Source organism: Medicago truncatula, chromosome 7, assembly GCF_003473485.1.
Source record: "Medicago truncatula cultivar Jemalong A17 chromosome 7, MtrunA17r5.0-ANR, whole genome shotgun sequence".
Lineage (NCBI taxonomy): Eukaryota > Viridiplantae > Streptophyta > Magnoliopsida > Fabales > Fabaceae > Medicago > Medicago truncatula.
This window is the reverse complement of record NC_053048.1, coordinates 41,575,539-41,595,555: the sequence shown is the minus strand read 5'-3', so window position 1 is coordinate 41,595,555 and position 20,017 is coordinate 41,575,539. Positions and strand designations below refer to the sequence as shown.

The following is a 20,017-nucleotide window of genomic DNA, read 5'->3' as shown; positions in this document are numbered from 1 at the left end:
TTGTGAAGAGATGTATACTTTAAAGTTTTTGAAAACTATTATGTTGCGACTTTTTTTTTTTTAATCTAAATAAAGTACTTTTGAATGGATGAAGATGTGTGACACCCTTGCGTGCTTTAATAATTATTATATTTATATTAGAAAATGATATGTGGGGTTTAGGGTTTTACAATAACGAAAGTACACAGTCAGAGACTTCTTTGTATTTAATCCTGAGTCAGAGGCCTTTGTGACAACGAGGTGCAGAGTCGGAGACTAAAGTGACTATTTATTCTATATTTTTTTAATGCACCTTAAAAAAAATGTTTTTTAATGTAAATATTTCAATTTTTCGTTTTAGTTTTTAAAAAAATTCTTTGACTTTTTGTCTTTTAAAAAATTTCGATGATCACTTTTGATTTATCTTTTTAAGTCAACTCATATCTATTTATTAAGTTTTTTTTTTTATGAATTTTTGTAGGAATAATAATGATAATATAAATATCTTTCACAAAAAATTTATCATTTTTAACATAGTATAAATTAAATATGAATTTTTAAGCGCAAAAAACATGAAAATTTATATTTAATTCATATTTTGTTAAAATATTCTAATTTTTTGAGATAAATTCTTATAATATTTTAAACATGATCGTAAAAAAATTTAAAATTTTGAAAGATACACATGAATTTATCATATTTATGTCATATCCTTTTTCAACTCTATTATTTTATTTATCGTTGTCATATCGACCAAGACGGTCAAACAGATCCAAAAAAAATCTTTAATAGGTATTTCAACTTTTTCATTCAATAGTAAATGAAGAACATAGTTGTAAATTATATTTATTTGACAAATCTTTAATAGATATTTTAATTTTTTTAGATAATAACAAAAATATGAATATTAATTTAAAGATTTAACAACTTTATTTGAAGGATTAATATAGTTTTTATTATAATGGAAGCTTTTTAATTTTTTTTCTTACAAAGAAGTTTTTTCATTCACATATACGAAAATTATTTATTTTCTTATGACTTTTTTCAAAATTAATTAAAATTACTTATTCTTTTGACAAAAAAATTACTTATTTATTTAATAGTCCCGATGTATTTTTTTTGTTAAAATTATCGAATTAGAATTTCTCTCATTTTTGAGAGAGTACTTTTTTAGGAGTAACCGTCGTTTTTGTCCTCGAATGTATAAGGAGCGGTCAGAGTAGGCTTTTAATGTATTCAAATTTCAAAGTAGTCCTTAATATAATTGTGCAATTTAAAGTCTCTGACGCTAAAATAATCCCTTAATACTAACAATAATTTATTTCTTGTAGGAATTGAAATAATAATAAATAAGTATTCTTGACCAAAATAAAAATAAAAAAGTATTTATAATGATTGATATAACAATAAGTAAGTATACTGAAAGACTAATATGACAATATTGACAAAATATTTTAAAGTTAGAGACTATTTTGATCAACGAAGTGAACAATTAGAGACTATTTTAAAATTTGATACATTGATGGACTATTGTGACTACTCGTTATACATTTATGGATCAAAATGACTATTACTCTATTTTTTTAATTTGTAAAATTATAATGCATATCTCATACACCCTCCGGTCACTAATATAAGCAAAAATTCACTTTTTAGATACATTCAATTAATGATGTATATGGTCTTTATTATATGTCACATGCATCATTAATTGAATGTATCTAAATTGTGAATTTTTGCTTATATTAATGACCGGAGGGAGGGTGTATGTCGTTATCAAATCTCTACGATATGACAAGGACATGATAAACATTAATCCTATCATGTATTTTACGCGCACATGATAACAAACATGATATCATTATAATTAAATGAAAAAATTGCTCTCATAATTAATGAAATATTGTAAAAATGGTATGCTATTAATTATAATAGAAAATACATATGCTATCATTATTTTAAAAATGACAATATTTTCAAAATAGTAGAATATCAAAGATAATAAATAAGGAATGATCTTCTAATCCCATCAGGATAGTTTCTAACCCAACCTATCCTCATGATATAAATTACAAAGGAAAGTCAGGATATGATAGGAAAATAGTTTATTTTATCATATACTTTTGGTGCATCAAACATGTGATTTAAGCAGGATATGATTAATGTATCATATTCTGCCTTACTCCCTATCCTGACAATCAACCAAGACCCTAAACTAGGATTCAATTGATTGATTGCTATAATATTGGCCTTTTTTTTTTTTAAAGAATAATATTTAGACCTTTAATTAGTCAAAATTAATATATCATTAAAATTCTTCGACATTAATTATAAACATCTTAAAAATTTGGTATTAAAAAAAATAAACTCTCAATTTAATATATAAACTATCAATCTCTAGTCAATTTGTTCTCTAAACTATTAAAATAATCTAAAAGGTCCCTAAATTTACCCTCGTCCATCAAATTTGTCCTTAAAAAAGTTTTTAAAATTATTTGTATCTAATCATAATTTTTTTAAAAGTCACCTTTATTATAAAAATAAAAAGTTAATAAAATATTACTATTGTAAATACTAAATAATATTTTTATAATCAAGATAGTGAAAAATGGATAAAAATAACACTTAAATTCTGAGTAATATATTTATAATCAAAATAGTGAAAAATAGAAAAAAACACATATATTAATTCAACATATGCTTTTTCTTTTTTTGTTTTCATTGACCATTTTTATTAAAATTTTTGACCACATAAATGCCACATTATCTTTGCTTGACTCTTACTCTATTTTTATTATAATTTTTTAATAAACTTTCTTAAACATAATTAAGGTAAAACAATATAATATTTACATTCTTTATATAAAAAAGTATAATAGTATTTTTTTAATAAAGTAAAAAAATTAATTAATACTACTATATGTTTATATTGGCTGATAAAGGGAATCTTATCCACCATGACTCTTACTCCTATTAATATGTCCGTATATGTAATCTCTTCTTCACTTCTCTCAAACAATAAACAAAAAAAACAGTATCAGTTTTTCACAGAAACTTTCGCAGAAACTACTAACTCTAAAACGCGTGTGTTCACGCGCACGACTTCAATCAAATAACGACCCAAATTCTCAATTTCTGAAATCTTCATCATTCTCCAAAACCCTAATCCATGGCTGATTCAATTCTCACCTTTCAACCACCGCCGGAACAACCACCTGAACAACCACCGTCGTCTGATCTCGATTTCAACGACTACGGTGGCGAATTCAACAACACTGCTCTTCCTTCATTTGACTCTTTCTTCAACGATTCAGATCCCGATCTCGATTTCCTTGGCGATTTCGAAATCACGTTTGATGATCTAGATAATCTCCCAATCCCGTCGGAGACTGATGATTATCTTTTTCATGATGCATGCAACGCTGATGGCGTTCCAATTTCGCATGTGATTGATAATTCGCCGGAATCAGGTGCTTCTGTGGTTTCCGGTGATCAGAGTCCTGGTGTTTCTAGGTTTTTGAATTTGGATTCAGTTGCGGATGATGATGAAAAAGAAAATTCAGCTGATGTGAAAGTTTTGAGCTTTTCGTTGCCGGAGACTGAAAATGAAAATACTGAAAATTCTTACCGGGAACGGGAAGAGTCTTCGAATGGACCGGCTTCGTCTCAGGGATCGGGGAACGGTGGATCGGGTGTTTATGAAGCGATGAATTCACCCGAGAGGGATGTTTCATCTTTTCATGAAAATGAAAATGTGAAGGAGGATGTGAAATTGGAGGGTAGTGTTGTTAAAGGCTGTGATCTGAAGAGGAAGAAAGAGAATAGCCATGAAAGTGCTGAGAATCGAACCTCGAAATGTAGTAGAAGGTCGTTGTCGATGGAGAGGACGGAACAACAGCAATTTCAACAACAAGCTCAATCTGGTTTTGATGGAATTGAAGATGAGGATGAGAAGAGGAAAGCAAGGTTGATGAGGAATAGAGAAAGTGCACAGCTTTCAAGGCAGAGGAAGAAGCATTATGTGGAGGAGCTTGAGGAGAAAGTGAGATCAATGCATTCAACAATTACTGATTTGAGTAGTAAGATTACTTATGTTATGGCTGAGAATGCTACACTTAGGCAACAATTGAGTGGTGGTGTGATGTGTCCACCACCACCACCTGGTGCCGCTATGTACCCACCGCATCCAGGAATGGCACCTATGCCTTATGCATGGATGCCCTGTGCTCCTTATGTTGTTAAACCTCAAGGTTCTCAGGTTCCTTTGGTTCCGATTCCGAGGTTGAAGCCTCAGCCAACTGCTGCGGCTTCGAAGAGTAAAAAGAGTGAGAGTAAGAAGAGTGAGGTGAAAACTAAGAAAGTTGCTAGTATTAGTTTGTTGGGTTTGTTTTTCTGTATTATGCTTTTTGGTGGGCTTGTTCCTTTGGTAGATTTTAAGTTTGGTGGTTTAGTGGATAATGTTTCTGGTAGGTCTAGTTATGTTAGTGATAGATGGTTTTATGGTCATGGTGGAGGGAAGATTTGGCCTGTAAATGGTCATATGAATGAATCTGGAAGGAATGGGGAAGCAGGGTTTCCCAATGGGAGATTTGGTATTTCTGATAGGAATAATTATGAAAGAGGGAGGAAACTAGGTGAAGAAATGAATGATCGGAAAGACTCGAGTTGTTTCGGTCATCGGGACAATGCTAGCGAGCCACTGCTTGCTTCTTTGTATGTTCCTAGGAATGATAAGCTGGTGAAGATCGATGGAAACTTGATAATCCATTCTATTATGGCCAGTGAGAAAGCCATGGCATCTCAAGATGCTCAGGGGAAGAAGGAGAAGAGTGAAACTGGTCTGGCCATTCGGGATTCTGCATTGGCAATTCCTGAAGTTGGAAGAAATAGAGGTCAACATCCAAATGTGTATAGGGTTTCTGCTGAACAGAGGAGGGCTATTGGCTCTGGTTCAACTAAAACCTTGAAGGACCATATGAAGTCTTCTGCAACTGATGGTAAAATGCAACAGTGGTTCCGTGAAGGAATTGCAGGTGAATATCCTTTATCCTTTATTATGCATGTCCTCTAATTTTACCGTATAGATGGTTTGGTAGGAATGATACATTCTCTTGTGCTAATTATATCATGTTTTATTTGTTGCTATCTAATCACATGTTTGCCTTTGGGTAGCTCATATTATAGGTTCAGTGTATTCAATTTTGGTGATGTTAGTCTTTTGGTGATAATTTTTATATTTAAGCTCACATATTTTGTGTTGGTCATTCCTTGGTTACCGTTGATAAAAAACCTATCGTGTTGTTTGGTAATTAAAAACTTGTGTCTTGTAATTATTTCTGCAACAAGTTTCCTTTGGTTGTTTCAGATGTCTTCCAAACTTGGTTAGATAGAGTTCTTGAATTCCTCGTGAGTCTCTAAGTTGGTTTTATCTGTGGTTAATTAACAAATATCTCCATTAATTGTTGCACTCTTTGTTCATTGCTGTATTTGTGAAATAGCTTTTCTTATGCCATAATTACAATCATCATCCAAGATCTCTTTTGAATACAAGAACCGAAACCAACTCCTTCATGTTGTCCACCTCTCAATCATGCTTATGCGATATTTTTTGCTTGTTGTACAAGTTTTATGCCTGACATATGTACCTGTTTGCCTATTTCGAAGCACATAAAACATTGAAATTATTCTGAATTTTCTGGTTCCATGATGCAGGTCCAATGCTAAGTTCTGGCATGTGTACTGAAGTTTTCCAGTTTGATGTTTCTCCAGCTCCTGGAGCAATAGTTCCAGCAGCAGCAGTGGCAAATATTTCTTCCGAAAACCGTCAAAATTCCACCAATGTCAACAAGAGCAGGAACAGAAGAATCCTCCACACCCTCCCAGATCCACTTCCTGGAACCCGTCTGAACATAACTGAAGAGCGTGCAAGAAATTTGCCAAAAGACCACCTCCCCGGCAATAAATCATCTATGGTCGTTTCTGTGCTTGTTGATCCCAAAGAGGTAGGAGATGGCGATGTTGATGGCATGATGGCTCCGAAGTCGCTCTCTCGGATTTTCGTGGTTGTGTTAATCGACAGTGTCAAGTATGTGACTTACTCATGTGGTCTTCCCCGTGTTTCTCCTTTGGTAACAGCTTATGTTTGACAACCTTTCCCATTTTGATACAAGCTTATCTAACCCTAGAGTTATAGATGTGGTGGAATGGGAGGGAAAGAAACAGAGGCTCCAGTTTTGTAAATAACAACATATTTAAAATAGCAGGCCTTGTGTACCAAAAACTGAGTTGTACTTTAGAAGCTGGCGTTGATCAACTGTCTATGTACTGAGTTGAGACATTTCTTAGAAACTTAATAAATAATAATATATGGTCGCTTATAATTTACAAGTTGATCCCTTTCATGTGTTGTTGAATTCATATTGCAGTGTGTTTGAACTTTAAACGTGGTCTTGTAAAAGTCTGGGAGATCAATAGGGAGGAGAAGAGCTTCTGAGCTTTCTTTTTTCGTCGTCATTGTTTTTGGAAGACAGAAAAGACCAAAACTAAAAGCCGAAACAACTATTTTTATGACCGAGATTGTTTTTAAAACTATTTTGAATTCTCCTTTTGAAATCAATTTGTTTTGTTTGGTTGTTTTGTAAAAACACTATTTCTTCTGTGTCAATACAAGGAAGGAGTGGTTATCTTTTGGTCTTTGTTTGACTCTTAAGTACTATTTTGAATTCTCCTTTCAAAATCAACTTGTTTTGTTAGGTTGTTTTGTAAAAACACTAGCGTTTCTTCCTTGTCAATACAAGGAGCGGTTATCTTGTTTTGGTCTTTGTTTGGCTCTTACGACAAACAATATCTGAGATTCAGCAGATGAAAATAAAAAACTGCCGCAAAAAGGATACGTTTCAATGATCAGGGTGAAGAGAATACATATAAGGAGGTCATTGAGATTTTGCACTTCTTTTTTATAACTGAAATTTTGTACAACTGTATCCAAAGGTGTATTTCCTCACCGAAGGTAATAAAATAAAATGGCTAGAAGATTGCTGGATTCTATCTGGATAGAGCATTGACAAGAACAAGTTGTTCTATTAAGACATGAAGATATGATTGCAACTTCAGATCAAAAAATTCAAATGGGGACCAATACAACTCTTGCCTAATAATCCTGTATAAACAAAAAACTACAAGGAAATAAACAGAAGGTAAAGTTATCTTATTTACCTTTAATAACAGAAAACTAAACTTTAAAGGAATCAAGCATGGTCTTTAGAATCTTCTCAGAAGTTTGCCACTGCTTGTCATTGGCACTAGCCACAAACAAAACAACAGTGTTTCCCTTTGCGGTTGCTTTAGCAAGATTGTGTGAACCAGTAAGAGCATATGGAGTTTCAAGCACATATTTGTAGTACTGCAGACACCATTTTCAGCCATGTTAGTCACTAATAGTTGCCAACAACAGATAACATTTACATTTCAAGCAGCAGTTTGGACCCAAAAAAATGATGAGAGCCTGTTGAGTATGATTCATATTCGCTAATAAGTGGACAGACACTCGAACATAGTGGACGAACCCCTGACGTACAGTTCAGGGGTAAATTTGTAAATTAGGAGGATTTGAGACAGTTATATTTGAACTAAGTTTTGTACCCTGAAATTCTAATTCATTGCATAATAGAAAACTACAACAATCAATCTGTTGTTGGAGACATAGACATAATTGACCGAATTTCGTGATTAACCGTTGTGCTCTTGTGTGTTTATTTATCTTCTTATTTTAGAATTGGATTTGCTATTCTAACAATTTCCATGCTAACCATATTCAACCAGCAACTAGTGTATATGTGTGTGTTTGAATCTCTTCTACATTGCACATTTAAGTGAAATGCTAGAACTAAACATTCTAATTCCCTCAGCATAACTTATGGTAGGAGGATGATGACACTCAAGTTTATATAATTGATTTTGTGACTATGATAGGTAAACCTGTTCTTTCCCATTTTCTCATTTTCTAACAACTTAAAACAAAATAAAATCATAAATTTTTTAGATAACATAGGCTATAGAGAGCAAACATACCGTCTGATCATCAATCTTTTCAACTGAAGCCTCGAGGAGCTCATCCGGATCTAAAGTGTTTCCGGTGACAAATGGACCAAGAGAAGCGATAAGCTTTTCTGGGCTCCCGATGTCCTCAATTGTTGCATTTGGTTTGTTGGTTAGGCGTATCAAAGGTGAAGCCACAACCTGAATTTTTCCTTGTTTTTCATCTTCAAATTTAACCTCCACCCATGGCTCTGCACATTTTGGTTGACAGTAGTTTCCTGATAGTATGTTTGCTATCCGAAGCTGTTTCCATGTTGGGGGAAGGATGAACTGGTATGGCTGCACATTTCCTGCAAAGAACTAAATCTAGACTATCAATTGTAAAGAACAAAATTGAAAGATCAATCAATGTACCAGCACGAAGGGCAGGAGTATCTTTAGGAGAAGCTTTGAAGAGAACAAAAGAAGGGTCTGATGATGAAGGAGGGAGGAAAGAACCAACTGAAACTTCTCTAGCTTGTGACTGTGGTGGTTCTGTGAGAGCAATAAGTGGTAGTGAAAGAGCAATGCCCTTCAAGAATTCTCTTCTTGGAACTGAGATAGAAGATGAGGCTTTGATGAATGCACGAAAATGTGAGAGCTTTGAATGAGATGTAGTTGATGAAGATGTGAATGGGAAAAGGGAGGTGAATGGAGAGGTTGCCATTTTCTGAATGATCAGTGGAATGTGTGAAGGAAGGAAGGGACAAGGTTCAATGTTGATTTTTTTTGGTTACTATGCACCTTATCCATTGTGAAAATAATGATATCATGTGATAAGTAGTGGATCAAACTTTACTACATATAACATCTTGGACACACACATACATAATGGACCCTACTTAAATTATTTTGAAACTTCTGTAGTTAAATTATTAAAAGTGTAAAAAGTGATTTTTTTCAATATAAAATTTATCTTCTAGGGTTATTAGCTAGTATGACCATTTTTTTTTTACTACAATGTACTTGTAACATTTGAGGAATCAACATGTATTTAATATAATTTGATATATCGATCAAAATTTATAAACTCACACAACGTAGCTACCTTAATTAATTTATGATCAACCTCATTAGCTTGTCTACGTACAAACATCATACAAGAGTTACTATAAAAATTAAAGAAATAGTTTTTAGCCCCATTCTTGAAATTATTTAGGAGGGTGTATTGGATTAGGATTTTAAAGGACAATTTTTGTTTAAAAAAGTCTTAAGGATTTTAAAAGACTTTGATGGATTTTGATTAATTTGATGATTTTAAAATATTATTAAGGATTTCAATGGATTTAATTCATAAGATTTTAAAGGATTTGAAATGATTTTATGGATTTCAAGAGATTTCAACAGATTTTATGAATTTTAAGAAATAATTGAAAAAAATATCTTCCTTCAAAAAAAAAAATTGAAAAAAACATCATAACACACTCTCTTTCACAAAATCTCAATAAAAACTCTTTTATTTTTTACAGGAGAGCTATATATATATATAGAGAGAGAGGGGGGGGGGGGGAGAGGAAAAGAGAGTTAAGAGAGAAGGGAGGAGAGAGAGAGAGAGAGAGAAGGAAGAAGAGAGAGAGGAGAGGAAAAGAAAGAGTGAGAGAGAAGCGAGGAGAGAGAGAGATAGTAAAATCTTAAAAGAAAAAAACAATCCTAAGAAATCTCATGTTTTCATGAAAGACTTTTTCATGCTAAAATTTCACTAGAAAATCCCACAAAATCCATCAAAATCTGATTTATTAAACAATCCTTCGAAATTTGAATGGTTTTGAATACCACTGGACTTTTTTTAAGTGATTAAGAGTCTTGATTGAATACCACAAAACTTTTTTTAAATGACAAGGAATCTTGATTGAATAACACAAGACTTTTTTTAAATTGGAAAGAGTCTTGATTGAATACCACAAGACTTTTTTTAAATTGGAAAGAGTCTTGATTGAATACCACAAGACTTTTTCATAATAAAAAAGTCTTTTAAAATCCCTTAGAATCATGATTCAATACACCCCCTTAGTTATCTGCTCACTCCATCGTATATAAATGAGAGTAAACTCTGCTCTCGACGTGATTCACGGATCATTGTATGATGTTAGTCATGATATGTTTGATTATTGCCAAGGTTTGCTTGTATAAACTTAAAGTGCAACATGTATTCAAGACAAAGTCCATTTCATGTTAGGCTTGGGTACATTCTGGACAAAAATATTACCACGTTCTGTCAAATTCTGACTTACAAATGTTTAAATTCAAACCGAAATAAAACCACAAACCGATTTATAAAAACTAAAAATTACACAAAACCGAATATTATTAGATGCATTTCAATGTTTTTCTTGTGAAAATTATTTGGATCAAATCAGATTTTGAATAACTTTTTTAAAATCGAATCAAATCGAACAACATGCACAAGTAAATTTTAACACCTTTTTTTTTTAGAACAACACCCTTTTTTTATTAGTATGATACATTGCATTAACATTTTTTTTTAAATAATACTTACTAATTTAATTTAATATAGATTTTTAGTACTTCATATGTTTCAAACATGATAAATCATTTTTATCAGTAATTTTGATTTTTAATATATTTTAAACTTAAATGCAGTTTTAATCCTTTTATTTTGCAAAACACAATTTTGGTCCCCATCCCCTCTAATTTTAATTGTGCAATTTTAGTTCCACATTTCAGAATCTTTGACCAAGACATATTTTGATCATCCAATCCAATGACATAACAATAAATTAGGTGGACTGACCTGAGAACAAAGGTTTTAATTTTAGAGTCTTATAAAATGGAGTGTCAAAATGAGTTGTGACAAAGCATATAAAGGCAAACTAAGATAAATTGAAAAGATACAAGAGGTTGGAAGTGAACAATTTATTACCATATTATCAAATTGAATGGTCAAAATTATAAATTGTTCAAAATTTATGTAATGGAAGACTGAAATTGCTCAATTAAAAATAGATGGATGGAAACCAAAATTACGGTTTTGTCAAAAATTACGATTTAGGCCTTCAAAATATATACTCAAACTAAAAAGTTTATCGTAATTAAAACTATATATTTTTCTTTACTTCCTTTTAATTGTTTTATTACTTAATTAGATTTGTTTTTACAAAACCCAATTATACTGGTTCAATATTTAACTAACGTGGATGAGGGAGGGAGGGGCCAAGCCCCCGGGTGCCACTCCCTGGATCCGTCATTATTAAATAAAAGTTACGTCACTTTAAAAGAAATAAAATCCCTCATTGACGGTTTCCATGAGCATAACTCACTTGACAGGGACATGCATAATTATATGCAGGGGTTGAAGTTCGAATTTCAGACATCCCACTTATTCACCTTGAAAGGTGAATTCTAGCCACTAGTCTACTTGACCAGAAAAAAATCCCTCGTTGACACTAAATTAATATTTTACTAAATTATACTACCTCCGTCCCTAAATATAGAAGCCTTTTGCTAAAATTACGGAGATTAAGAAAATTTGTTGTAGTATTAAATTTGTATACAATTACTATTATTTTTACAATTTTATCCTTAAGAGATAGAGTTGATTTATGTTTTAAATATAATATTTATTGTTGATTGAACAAAAAAAATGCAAAATAAATAAGGGTATGTTGGTAAAGAAAAAATTAATGTACTTGAAAATATCAAAGGGCAAATTATTTTTTCAAAAGGGTCTTATAATTAGGAAAGGAGGTAGTAAATTATTAAAAATCTTTAACTTTTACTGCGCAATAAAAACTATATATTTTTACCAATACGTTTGAATTTTGTGGTATAGATTAGACTTTCATATGAAAAATTAATATTCGAATTTCAAAAGATGTATCCACATTTTTTGTTTGCAACTGTATGCTAAAAATGCTCTATAATTGTTATTTTAGCAAACAAATTTAAGGTGTTTCATTCATAATAATAGTAACGATACAAAAAGGAATTACATCAAAAGTACTGCGTGAAGCATGGGATAAGGTTTCTCGTACAAGAGCATGAACGCTACTGTTTGCTTGACGCCAAGTAAAAACAACTACAAAGTTTGTTATAGTGATCAAGTAAGATCCTACAATTTTAGATAATCGAATCATACTCAGCGAGATTCATCTTACTATTGCGCACATCATCCACAACCATTTTACAATCAAGCTCAAAAATCACATTGTGGTATCCTAACGAAGAAATCCATCGAATGCCTTGGTACAAACCCCAAGCTTCACCCTCCGCTTTTATGCTCTATATTGTTTAACCAAATAAATGTGTAGATATCTAAGTATAATGATAGAGTGAATCATCAACTTGATCTCTGAATTTGCACTGATCGGTCAAATTTGTACCTCAATTTAACGAAATATGAAAATAGTCCCTGAATTTGTAAAATGTCCATCAATTTTGTCCCTCCGTCCAAATTGAGGATTAACGGTGCTGACGTGACCGTTAACCTTTCACATGTCACGTAAGCAGGGACTAAGTTGGCCGATAATGACCTAAATATCCAAGGACTAAGTTGATTGATTTTCAGAAAATTGATCTTCTTCCCCAACGACTCTCTTCCATCTCCAACGGCTATTTCTTCCCCAAATATATAAAATTGGAACCCTAATTTTACAATGTTTAATCTACACTCCAAAATCTCCAAATTTTCTTCCAATAATTAGTGGTCACGTTCTTCCCCAAATCAAAAAATTCCAAACCACTAATTTTTTTTTTTTTATTGAATCTGAAAACCAAAATCTGCAAAATTCATTCAAGCAAAACTATTGAAATTGAATCTAAAATGATGGGGGTAGTCATATGGGCAAAAAGAGCTATCAAAGTCAAGCTTCATCTTCATCCTACATGTTTAATAGTGATGTGAGAATGCTTGAATGTTGGTGTGGTAGAATTTGTGCTGTAAGAAAAGCCAACACTCTCAAAAACCCAGAAAGGTCTTTCTATGCTTGCCCTCTGCCAAAGGTTTGTTTAACCATTCTTGTGTGATGTCATAATTGTTTATTTAACTTCTACTAATTCTGAATTTTCTTTGTACAGGATGATGTTGAAAATTGTGAATTTTGTGTGGGTTGATGAAGCTGAAGAACTAGGTTACTTTCAAAACAATAGAATTGGTGCTGCTCATGGAAGAAAGACAAGAGTGATGGAGAAGGTTCAGTCCATGCTTAAGGCTAAGGAAAGTGGCAATGACGAGGTTTGGAGGGCAACGTTGATGGACAAAGTTGATTGTATATGAAGTGAACTTAGGTTGATTAAGTTTATGATAGTTATAATCTGCTTGTTTGAGTTTTGCAACATGCTAATGTATTGTTCTAAGGTTGTGTAGAGTTGTGATGATTTTACCATAAAAAGAGGTTGAAGATGAATGAAATGATGCATATATGTTATAATTTTATCATCAGATTAATCCCTGAATTATTTGTGTTAATCCCTGAAGTATTTTAAAAACCATAAAAAAAGTCCCTGAATTATATTAACAGAAATCAAGTTGATCCTTGAGGCATAAATTTGCAGAACAACATAAAAAATGTTGTAGATACCAATTAAAATAGTAATAAGTCATAACTCTGATTTGATTACATAAGCAAAAACAATCCAAGTGGGGCATTAACAAGTCATAGAATATAAGTCTTAAACAATGCATACGCAAAAAAAAAAAAAAAAAAAGGGCGAAAACGAACAGAGAAAAAGGAGAAGAAGATGAACGAAGTTACCTTCAAAATGAACGAATTCTTCCTTAAAAAATGCAAGCTTGATCACCGGAGAGGATGATGATCTTGGAGAAGTGAAAATGGAGGGAAGAAGAACAAACAGTGACTTAGTTGATGTGTTCTGTATGAAATGTGAGGATGTATGGTAGTGGAAAACATAGGGGTAAAAATGGAATTGCAGAAAAATGAAGTTAGAAAGGTGAAAACTGAAATTTTCGTATTTTCCATCAATTTAATCCCTGTACACGTGGCTTCCTTGTTGCCACGTGTACAAGCCAACACAACACACTAACATACCTTTTGGATGGAGGGACGAAATTGATGGACGTCAGACAAATTCAGAGACTATTTTGATATTTTGTTAAATTTGGGGACGAATTTGGCCGATCCCTAAAAATTCAGGGATGAAATTGATGGTTTACTCTATAATGATATTTGTACAACTATTTTATGATAATTTTTGAAACAACTTTATTCTTCACTCTTATTGATCAAAAACAATAGATAGAGAAAGAGAGAGAGTAAGACCACAATGAGAGTATGAGAGAGAAAGTTGTTCAAAAATTTACAGTAAAATAGTTGTACAAATATTATTTCTTATTCTAAACTTTGGTAAGGTCATATTAATCAAATAAGTTTGTGTAGATATATTTTTAAATTTTTGCAAGGTCATATTAAAATGTACACAACGAGAGAGCTAAAAGTCTTTTGACCAGTGACTAGATATTTTTGCTTATGTTTCTTATGTCAAGTCTCCAACCTAGTACCACAAAGATGAAGAAAATCGTACAACCAAGTGACTTCTTCAAAAACTAACCATTGTGACTAACTAATAAAACAGGAAAATGATGGTTTGAATTTTGGATAAACTTGGATCACGTTAAGTACACAACTTTTTAGACTTTAAAGAAAATAACTACACAATTTTCAAGATACTTTTACCATAGTTGATCCCTTAACAAATACTCAAGTTAGCATTTTTAAGCAATCTAATTGTTTGATCATAATTTATAAAATAATGTTGAATCCTAAAAGATTTATAAATAGTTATAGCATTTTTAAGTGAGCTAATTGTTTGATCACAATGTCTTTGATGCTTAACAAATACCCTTGTTAGCATTTTGCAAGGTAATATATTAAAATGTGAATGAAGAGAAATTTAAAACTCTTCCTTGTGGCTAAACAATGAAACAAACATGATAAGGATATTTAGAAAAACTTTCAAAGTAACCATTAAAATGATAACCATATATAGAAAGTAGAAACAAGTCATTTGTCATCAAAAGTTATCATCTAATGTAAAAGAAAATAAAAATATGTAAATGCTGTAATATTTAGCAGTGCTGCACTAGCTTCAATAAATAAATAAATAAATAAATAAAAAACATTACTGCAGTGGCAAGTAAAATATAACTGACTACATTGTTTTCAGCCAAAGACAAAGGAAACACCCAGCTCTTTCTTTCTGCTGCCAATGCTGGTTTTAAAGCATTCTTCACAATCTGAAAATGGCGGCCATAAATAACACTAGCTTGCTTGTTTTCTCTTATAGCTTCTCTTATAGCTTCTACTCCAACTTCCTTACATAATCCCTCTAGTTCGGCACCTGTGAAACGCTCGGTATCTTCTGCTAGTCTTCTAAGATCAACATCACTCCCTAATTTCATCTTACGTGTGTATACTTTAAGTATCTCAAATCGACCCTCCAAATCAGGTGGTGGCACATACAATTTCTATAATTACATAAAAATATAATAGAATAAGACAAACAATTAATATACTTTTATAGTAATAGCAGTAGCTTCAAGGCGATGAATTACAAACTTGTGTTGTAGTAATAACAATGTGAATTACAAGTATGCTTGTAAATATTCGTACCAGATCAAGTCGTCCAGGACGCAAAAGTGCATCATCAATAGCTTCGCGGCGATTTGTAGCCGCCAAAACAAGAACTCCCTGGAAAAAATATGTGAATATGGTTACAGGACAGGGAAAAAATTAAGATGTTGACAGTGAGTAAAAGAGTACACAAGGGTGGGAGGACATAATGTCCCCAAAAAAAGTAAACTTACTTTGGCTTCTTCTAAACCATCCATTTCAGTTAGCAGAGTGGATAAAACCCTCTCTTCAGCTACGGAATTACCGCTCGAACTATGACCCCTAAAATTAAGGAAAACTTAAGAAGATTACTTATATTTTGACAGAAACAGAGAATTTACCGAAGTGTCATCAATGCACTATCTAAAACTCTTTCCAACATAGTATTATTCAGGAAATACTATATCACAGATGTTAGGCAGAAGGATTGCCAAAAACACAGTTCAGATTACACGCACGATCCTCTTCAGTGTGTCGTTCAGCATAAAGAATTCAATAAAATACATTTTCTTATGTCAAAACAATTGAAAACTAATCATGAAATGCTATCAGCCTATCACAGTGTGCAAAAGGCCCACGGCAACATTATAATTCTTAGGATTATTTTCCATAGCACATATAAAAAAATAACTTACTAACCGTTTCCCAGCTACTGCATCAACTTCATCAAAAAATATTATACTTTTTCCGGCAAGCCGTGCTTTGCGAAACATTTCACGAAGATAACCTTCTCCTTGTCCGACAAACTTTGAAATCATTTCTGTACAACTAATTCATAAGTTATTACTTCAAAATATTTCCTTAATTGGAAATCAGTTTCTATAAGAACTGAATTGCAAAGAGAAAATGATGTGACCAGTAAAAACATAATCAGAGGTCTGAATGTTATAGAATTGCACAACTTGGAATCTGGAACACATCAAAACATAACATTGCTGCTATAGAGAATAATAAGAATGCCACTTTATATAGGAGAGTGATAATACTGATAAAAGGGTGGAACTAATGGTTTCAAAGTAACACCTAAGAATTTAGTCACATTATTTACCCATTTATGATGGCATATTATGTTGAATCTCAAATTTCTCAAACCAACTTTATTCTTAGCATAGATGTTATGATGGCATATTATGTTGAATCTAAATTTCTCAAACCAACTTTACTGCTTAGCATACATGATCTAACAAGTGTTTTTTGTTTTTCACCCCTTCCCCAAGAGCCATGATCTCAAAACACTGCTTGAAAGTGACATCACATTCACAATAGATACAAATATTGTGAGTAGTGTCACTGCGGCCTATGGCAGACATCCCTTCACAAATTGCCTATGGAGGATGCTGCCCAAAAATTCGCCACAAATTCCGCCTAGGCTGACATTTGACAACACTGATTGTGTGAAGGGTTTGTGGAACATTGAAAATAAAATAGTCCTGGTACGGAGAATTTGCATCTTTATAGCATGATTGCTACTTTAGGGAAAATGAAAGGATCTATTCTATCTTCATCATAAACTTCAGTCCTAAATATGTCTAGATTCTCCACACTGAAATGCTAAGCCCTACTTAAAAAAATTAAAATTATTCAAACCTCAAGGAAATGAAAGGAACATTAGCAGCATTTGCAATAGCTTTAGCAAGAGTAGTTTTGGAACATCCTGGAGGCCCGTGGAGAAGAATTCCACGAATAGGGTTTATTCCCAATCTCGAAAACGAAGCAGGATACTTCATAGGCCACTCAACAGCTTTCTCTAGCTCTTTCTGTCCAAGGGAGGATACACTCAGACATTGCTGAAATGTGATATTTTCAAAAGTAAAAATCAAATGCAAAATTTACAAAGTACAACCTTCACGTCTTTCAATCCCCCAATATCTTTCCAAGTCACTTTGGGAATTTCCAGAGTAACGCCTTTTGTTATACTTGGTTCAACAAGAGACCTTGCATTCTTCCAATCTTCCATCGTTAAACTGAAGTCATTAACATCTTTCTTTGCATTTGAAGACCTTCTAACTGCGGAATTGACAGCTTCATTACACAAAGCCCGTAAATCAGATCCGACATATCCATTGCATGATGCAGCAATAGATTCTAAGTCGCATGAATTCTGAGGGGTCTCCCTTGTATACAGCTAAAAATAAGTTCAACATAAAAACAACATAAATTCATGGTTGTAACCTGACAGATTGACTTTTGTCACTAAACAACTGGTCTTAGAAATTGCATAAACAAATCTGAAAAAGTTATACTACCAGGAAGTTCATTATTCTAACTGCTTAATTTGTTAGTAGTGACCCATGAATGGTTCTATATGCGCACACACACACACACACGATACACCCTTAACTTCTCAAGGTTTGAGCTCCTAACTTCTTGCTTCCAGAGGCTTTTATATCATCTAAAGAACCAAATTATTCTAAAAGATTCAGACAGTAGTCGAAGGCCCAAAAATAGTGTTTCTCACAGTTACCTCTAGAATTTCAAGGCGCTCCTTTTTATCTGGGACTGTAACCTCAGTTTCAATATCGAAATGTCCATACCTTCTTAGGGCAGGGTCAATTGCGTCCACCCTGTGCAGGCATAAACAAAATATAAGAAACTAATCAAAAGTATTCAAAGTTCTTATCATTTATGCTCCTCCTTTTATGAAAAAATTTCACAATTTCAACAGTAATTTAATATGTAACCTTTTAGTTGATGCAACCACAACTACCCCTGGAGTAGAAGAGGTTGCTTTGCTTGAGTCCATCAAAGTACAAAGTAGGGAAACAATTCGGAAATCTTTATCTCTTCTGCATGTAGACAGTGTAAAATAGTGGGATCAATAATATCAAACGATAGCCTAACAAAACAGAAGTTCGAGAAGCATGATCTGTTACTATATTGGTACTGAAAATCTGTCATTGATATTAAAGTATCAATAACAATGATAGATAGAAAAAACACAAACAAAATATATTGACTCTCCTAGGCAGTTCAAGAAGCATGATCTCTTCCATATTGTCCCAATATAATCCTTCTCAATTAAATATAACACAACGATAAACAAAGTAAATAAAACCAAAGATGATACATTTTGTGCCTTGTTGCCAAAGATGATAGCAAACATTAAATCGCTATCTTTCAAGTACAATTTCTGATTAAACAAAAGCAACATAAGACTTGACAAATTTAAGTCAACCAAGAGCAAAGTTGCCATCTTGTGAATTCAACTAAACAACATCTGGTACATTCTGATTCGTGAACTTGACAGGGTATATCAGACTCTATCCCCAATTAAGGTTAATGACCACTTAGAAAACATCATTCATAACTAAATTCCAATCAGAAAACTTTTAACCCTTTATTCAGTAAATGGTGCTAAAGATATATCAAGAAAATCAATGAGAAATTTTCACCAAAAGTATATTTTATTGAGCATAAAAGTCATCAATTGTCACATACTGGGAATCTCGGGGAGGACAAAGTACATCCATGTCATCAATAAAGATAACCGAAGACTTGCCCGAGGCTACAAGAGATAATGCCTCTGAAAAAGCCTCACAGAGGGTTCTCTCACAATCACCAGCATGTGCGGTGTGAACAGTGTTCGGGCTGCAAAACAAATAGACAAGTAATTGATTCAGGTCATAGAACTTTGGAAGAATACGATAGTAAAGATACAACAAGTACCTGATAATTATCAAATTTGCTCCACACTCCTTAACAATTGCTCGTACCAAACTGGTCTGCAATCACACTCAAGCATGGTTCATAGCATAATTATCTTATAAAAATGGATGAATTGAAGAATAAAAAATACCTTTCCAATGCCACGTGGACCAGAAAGCAACAAAGATCTTGGGAGCTGAAAGCAACGAAAAAAGAAGTAAGAATAAGAATAAGAATAACCAGCAAATAAGGGAAAACAAGCACTCACCCTATTTGCCCGACTAGGGAAGAGACGAGGCTTTATGATGAGATTTCTGAGCATTTGAATAGATTTGGCGTTGCCATTGCCAACAATCACTTCATCCTCTTTCTCATAACTGCTGCTCTTGCAGCTTTCAATCTCTCCACACATAGTAAATATATTGCAGCGGCGGCGGCGGCTATGAACAGAACGGGAGAAGAAACGGAAGGTCTCTTGAAATAGGTTACGTGGAGCTCAAGTTTGGATCGACCGGGTGGACCGGTAGGTAATGCTCGAAAACCCAAAAAAACTAACATAAATAAATATCTCCCTATAATTTTTTTGCTCCCCGTCTTGATAGCTTTGGTTTGACGTTCCAAGCACAAAAATCAATCTACGAGATTTTTAAATCACTATAAATTATTTGGACTAAGAAAGAATGAAAGTTGGGAGAAAAATTATATGGAGTATTGAAGAATGAAAGTTATAC

At 32.9% G+C, this 20,017-nt stretch overlaps 3 protein-coding genes across 3 annotated transcripts; 1 reads left to right on the top strand and 2 right to left on the bottom strand.

The window, feature by feature from the left end:
• Positions 1-2,977: 2,977 nt before the first annotated feature.
• Positions 2,978-6,392, top strand: LOC11413294 (bZIP transcription factor 17). Its single transcript, XM_003624858.4, has 2 exons — positions 2,978-5,012; positions 5,692-6,392. Exons 1-2 carry the CDS (start codon positions 3,149-3,151, stop codon positions 6,123-6,125), a joined length of 2,298 nt encoding a protein of 765 aa, XP_003624906.1. The 5' UTR covers positions 2,978-3,148; the 3' UTR covers positions 6,126-6,392.
• Positions 6,393-7,021: 629 nt separating this feature from the next.
• LOC11417401 (psbP domain-containing protein 6, chloroplastic) lies at positions 7,022-8,813 on the bottom strand. Its single transcript, XM_003624856.4, has 3 exons — positions 8,431-8,813; positions 8,050-8,366; positions 7,022-7,381 (listed from the first exon to the last, which is right to left on the bottom strand). The coding sequence occupies exons 1-3, from the start codon at positions 8,720-8,722 to the stop codon at positions 7,211-7,213; spliced, it is 780 nt and encodes a 259-aa protein (XP_003624904.1). The 5' UTR covers positions 8,723-8,813; the 3' UTR covers positions 7,022-7,210.
• Positions 8,814-15,082: 6,269 nt separating this feature from the next.
• Positions 15,083-19,948, bottom strand: LOC11418100 (cell division control protein 48 homolog B). Its single transcript, XM_024769536.2, has 12 exons — positions 19,555-19,948; positions 19,438-19,482; positions 19,308-19,363; positions 19,080-19,229; positions 18,323-18,427; positions 18,106-18,205; positions 17,485-17,766; positions 17,229-17,398; positions 16,281-16,409; positions 15,836-15,923; positions 15,642-15,719; positions 15,083-15,496 (listed from the first exon to the last, which is right to left on the bottom strand). Exons 1-12 carry the CDS (start codon positions 19,696-19,698, stop codon positions 15,098-15,100), a joined length of 1,746 nt encoding a protein of 581 aa, XP_024625304.1. The 5' UTR covers positions 19,699-19,948; the 3' UTR covers positions 15,083-15,097.
• Positions 19,949-20,017: the final 69 nt, after the last annotated feature.

What these genes read in the sequence shown, in the direction of transcription:
- LOC11413294 (XM_003624858.4), top strand. Translation starts at nt 3,149, where the DNA reads ATGGCTGATTCAATTCTCACCTTTCAACCACCGCCGGAACAACCACCT. An exon ending in GTTCCGTGAAGGAATTGCAG is followed by an intron (nt 5,013 to 5,691) that starts GTGAATATCCTT and finishes TCCATGATGCAG; the next exon opens with GTCCAATGCTAAGTTCTGGC.
- LOC11417401 (XM_003624856.4), bottom strand. Translation starts at nt 8,722, where the DNA reads ATGGCAACCTCTCCATTCACCTCCCTTTTCCCATTCACATCTTCATCA. An exon ending in TACTCCTGCCCTTCGTGCTG is followed by an intron (nt 8,367 to 8,430) that starts GTACATTGATTG and finishes AGTTCTTTGCAG; the next exon opens with GAAATGTGCAGCCATACCAG. An exon ending in AAAAGATTGATGATCAGACG is followed by an intron (nt 7,382 to 8,049) that starts GTATGTTTGCTC and finishes TGGTGTCTGCAG; the next exon opens with TACTACAAATATGTGCTTGA.
- LOC11418100 (XM_024769536.2), bottom strand. Translation starts at nt 19,698, where the DNA reads ATGTGTGGAGAGATTGAAAGCTGCAAGAGCAGCAGTTATGAGAAAGAG. An exon ending in TGTCCTCCCCGAGATTCCCA is followed by an intron (nt 18,428 to 19,079) that starts GTATGTGACAAT and finishes GTCTACATGCAG; the next exon opens with AAGAGATAAAGATTTCCGAA. An exon ending in AGCGCCTTGAAATTCTAGAG is followed by an intron (nt 17,767 to 18,105) that starts GTAACTGTGAGA and finishes ACTTATTTTTAG; the next exon opens with CTGTATACAAGGGAGACCCC.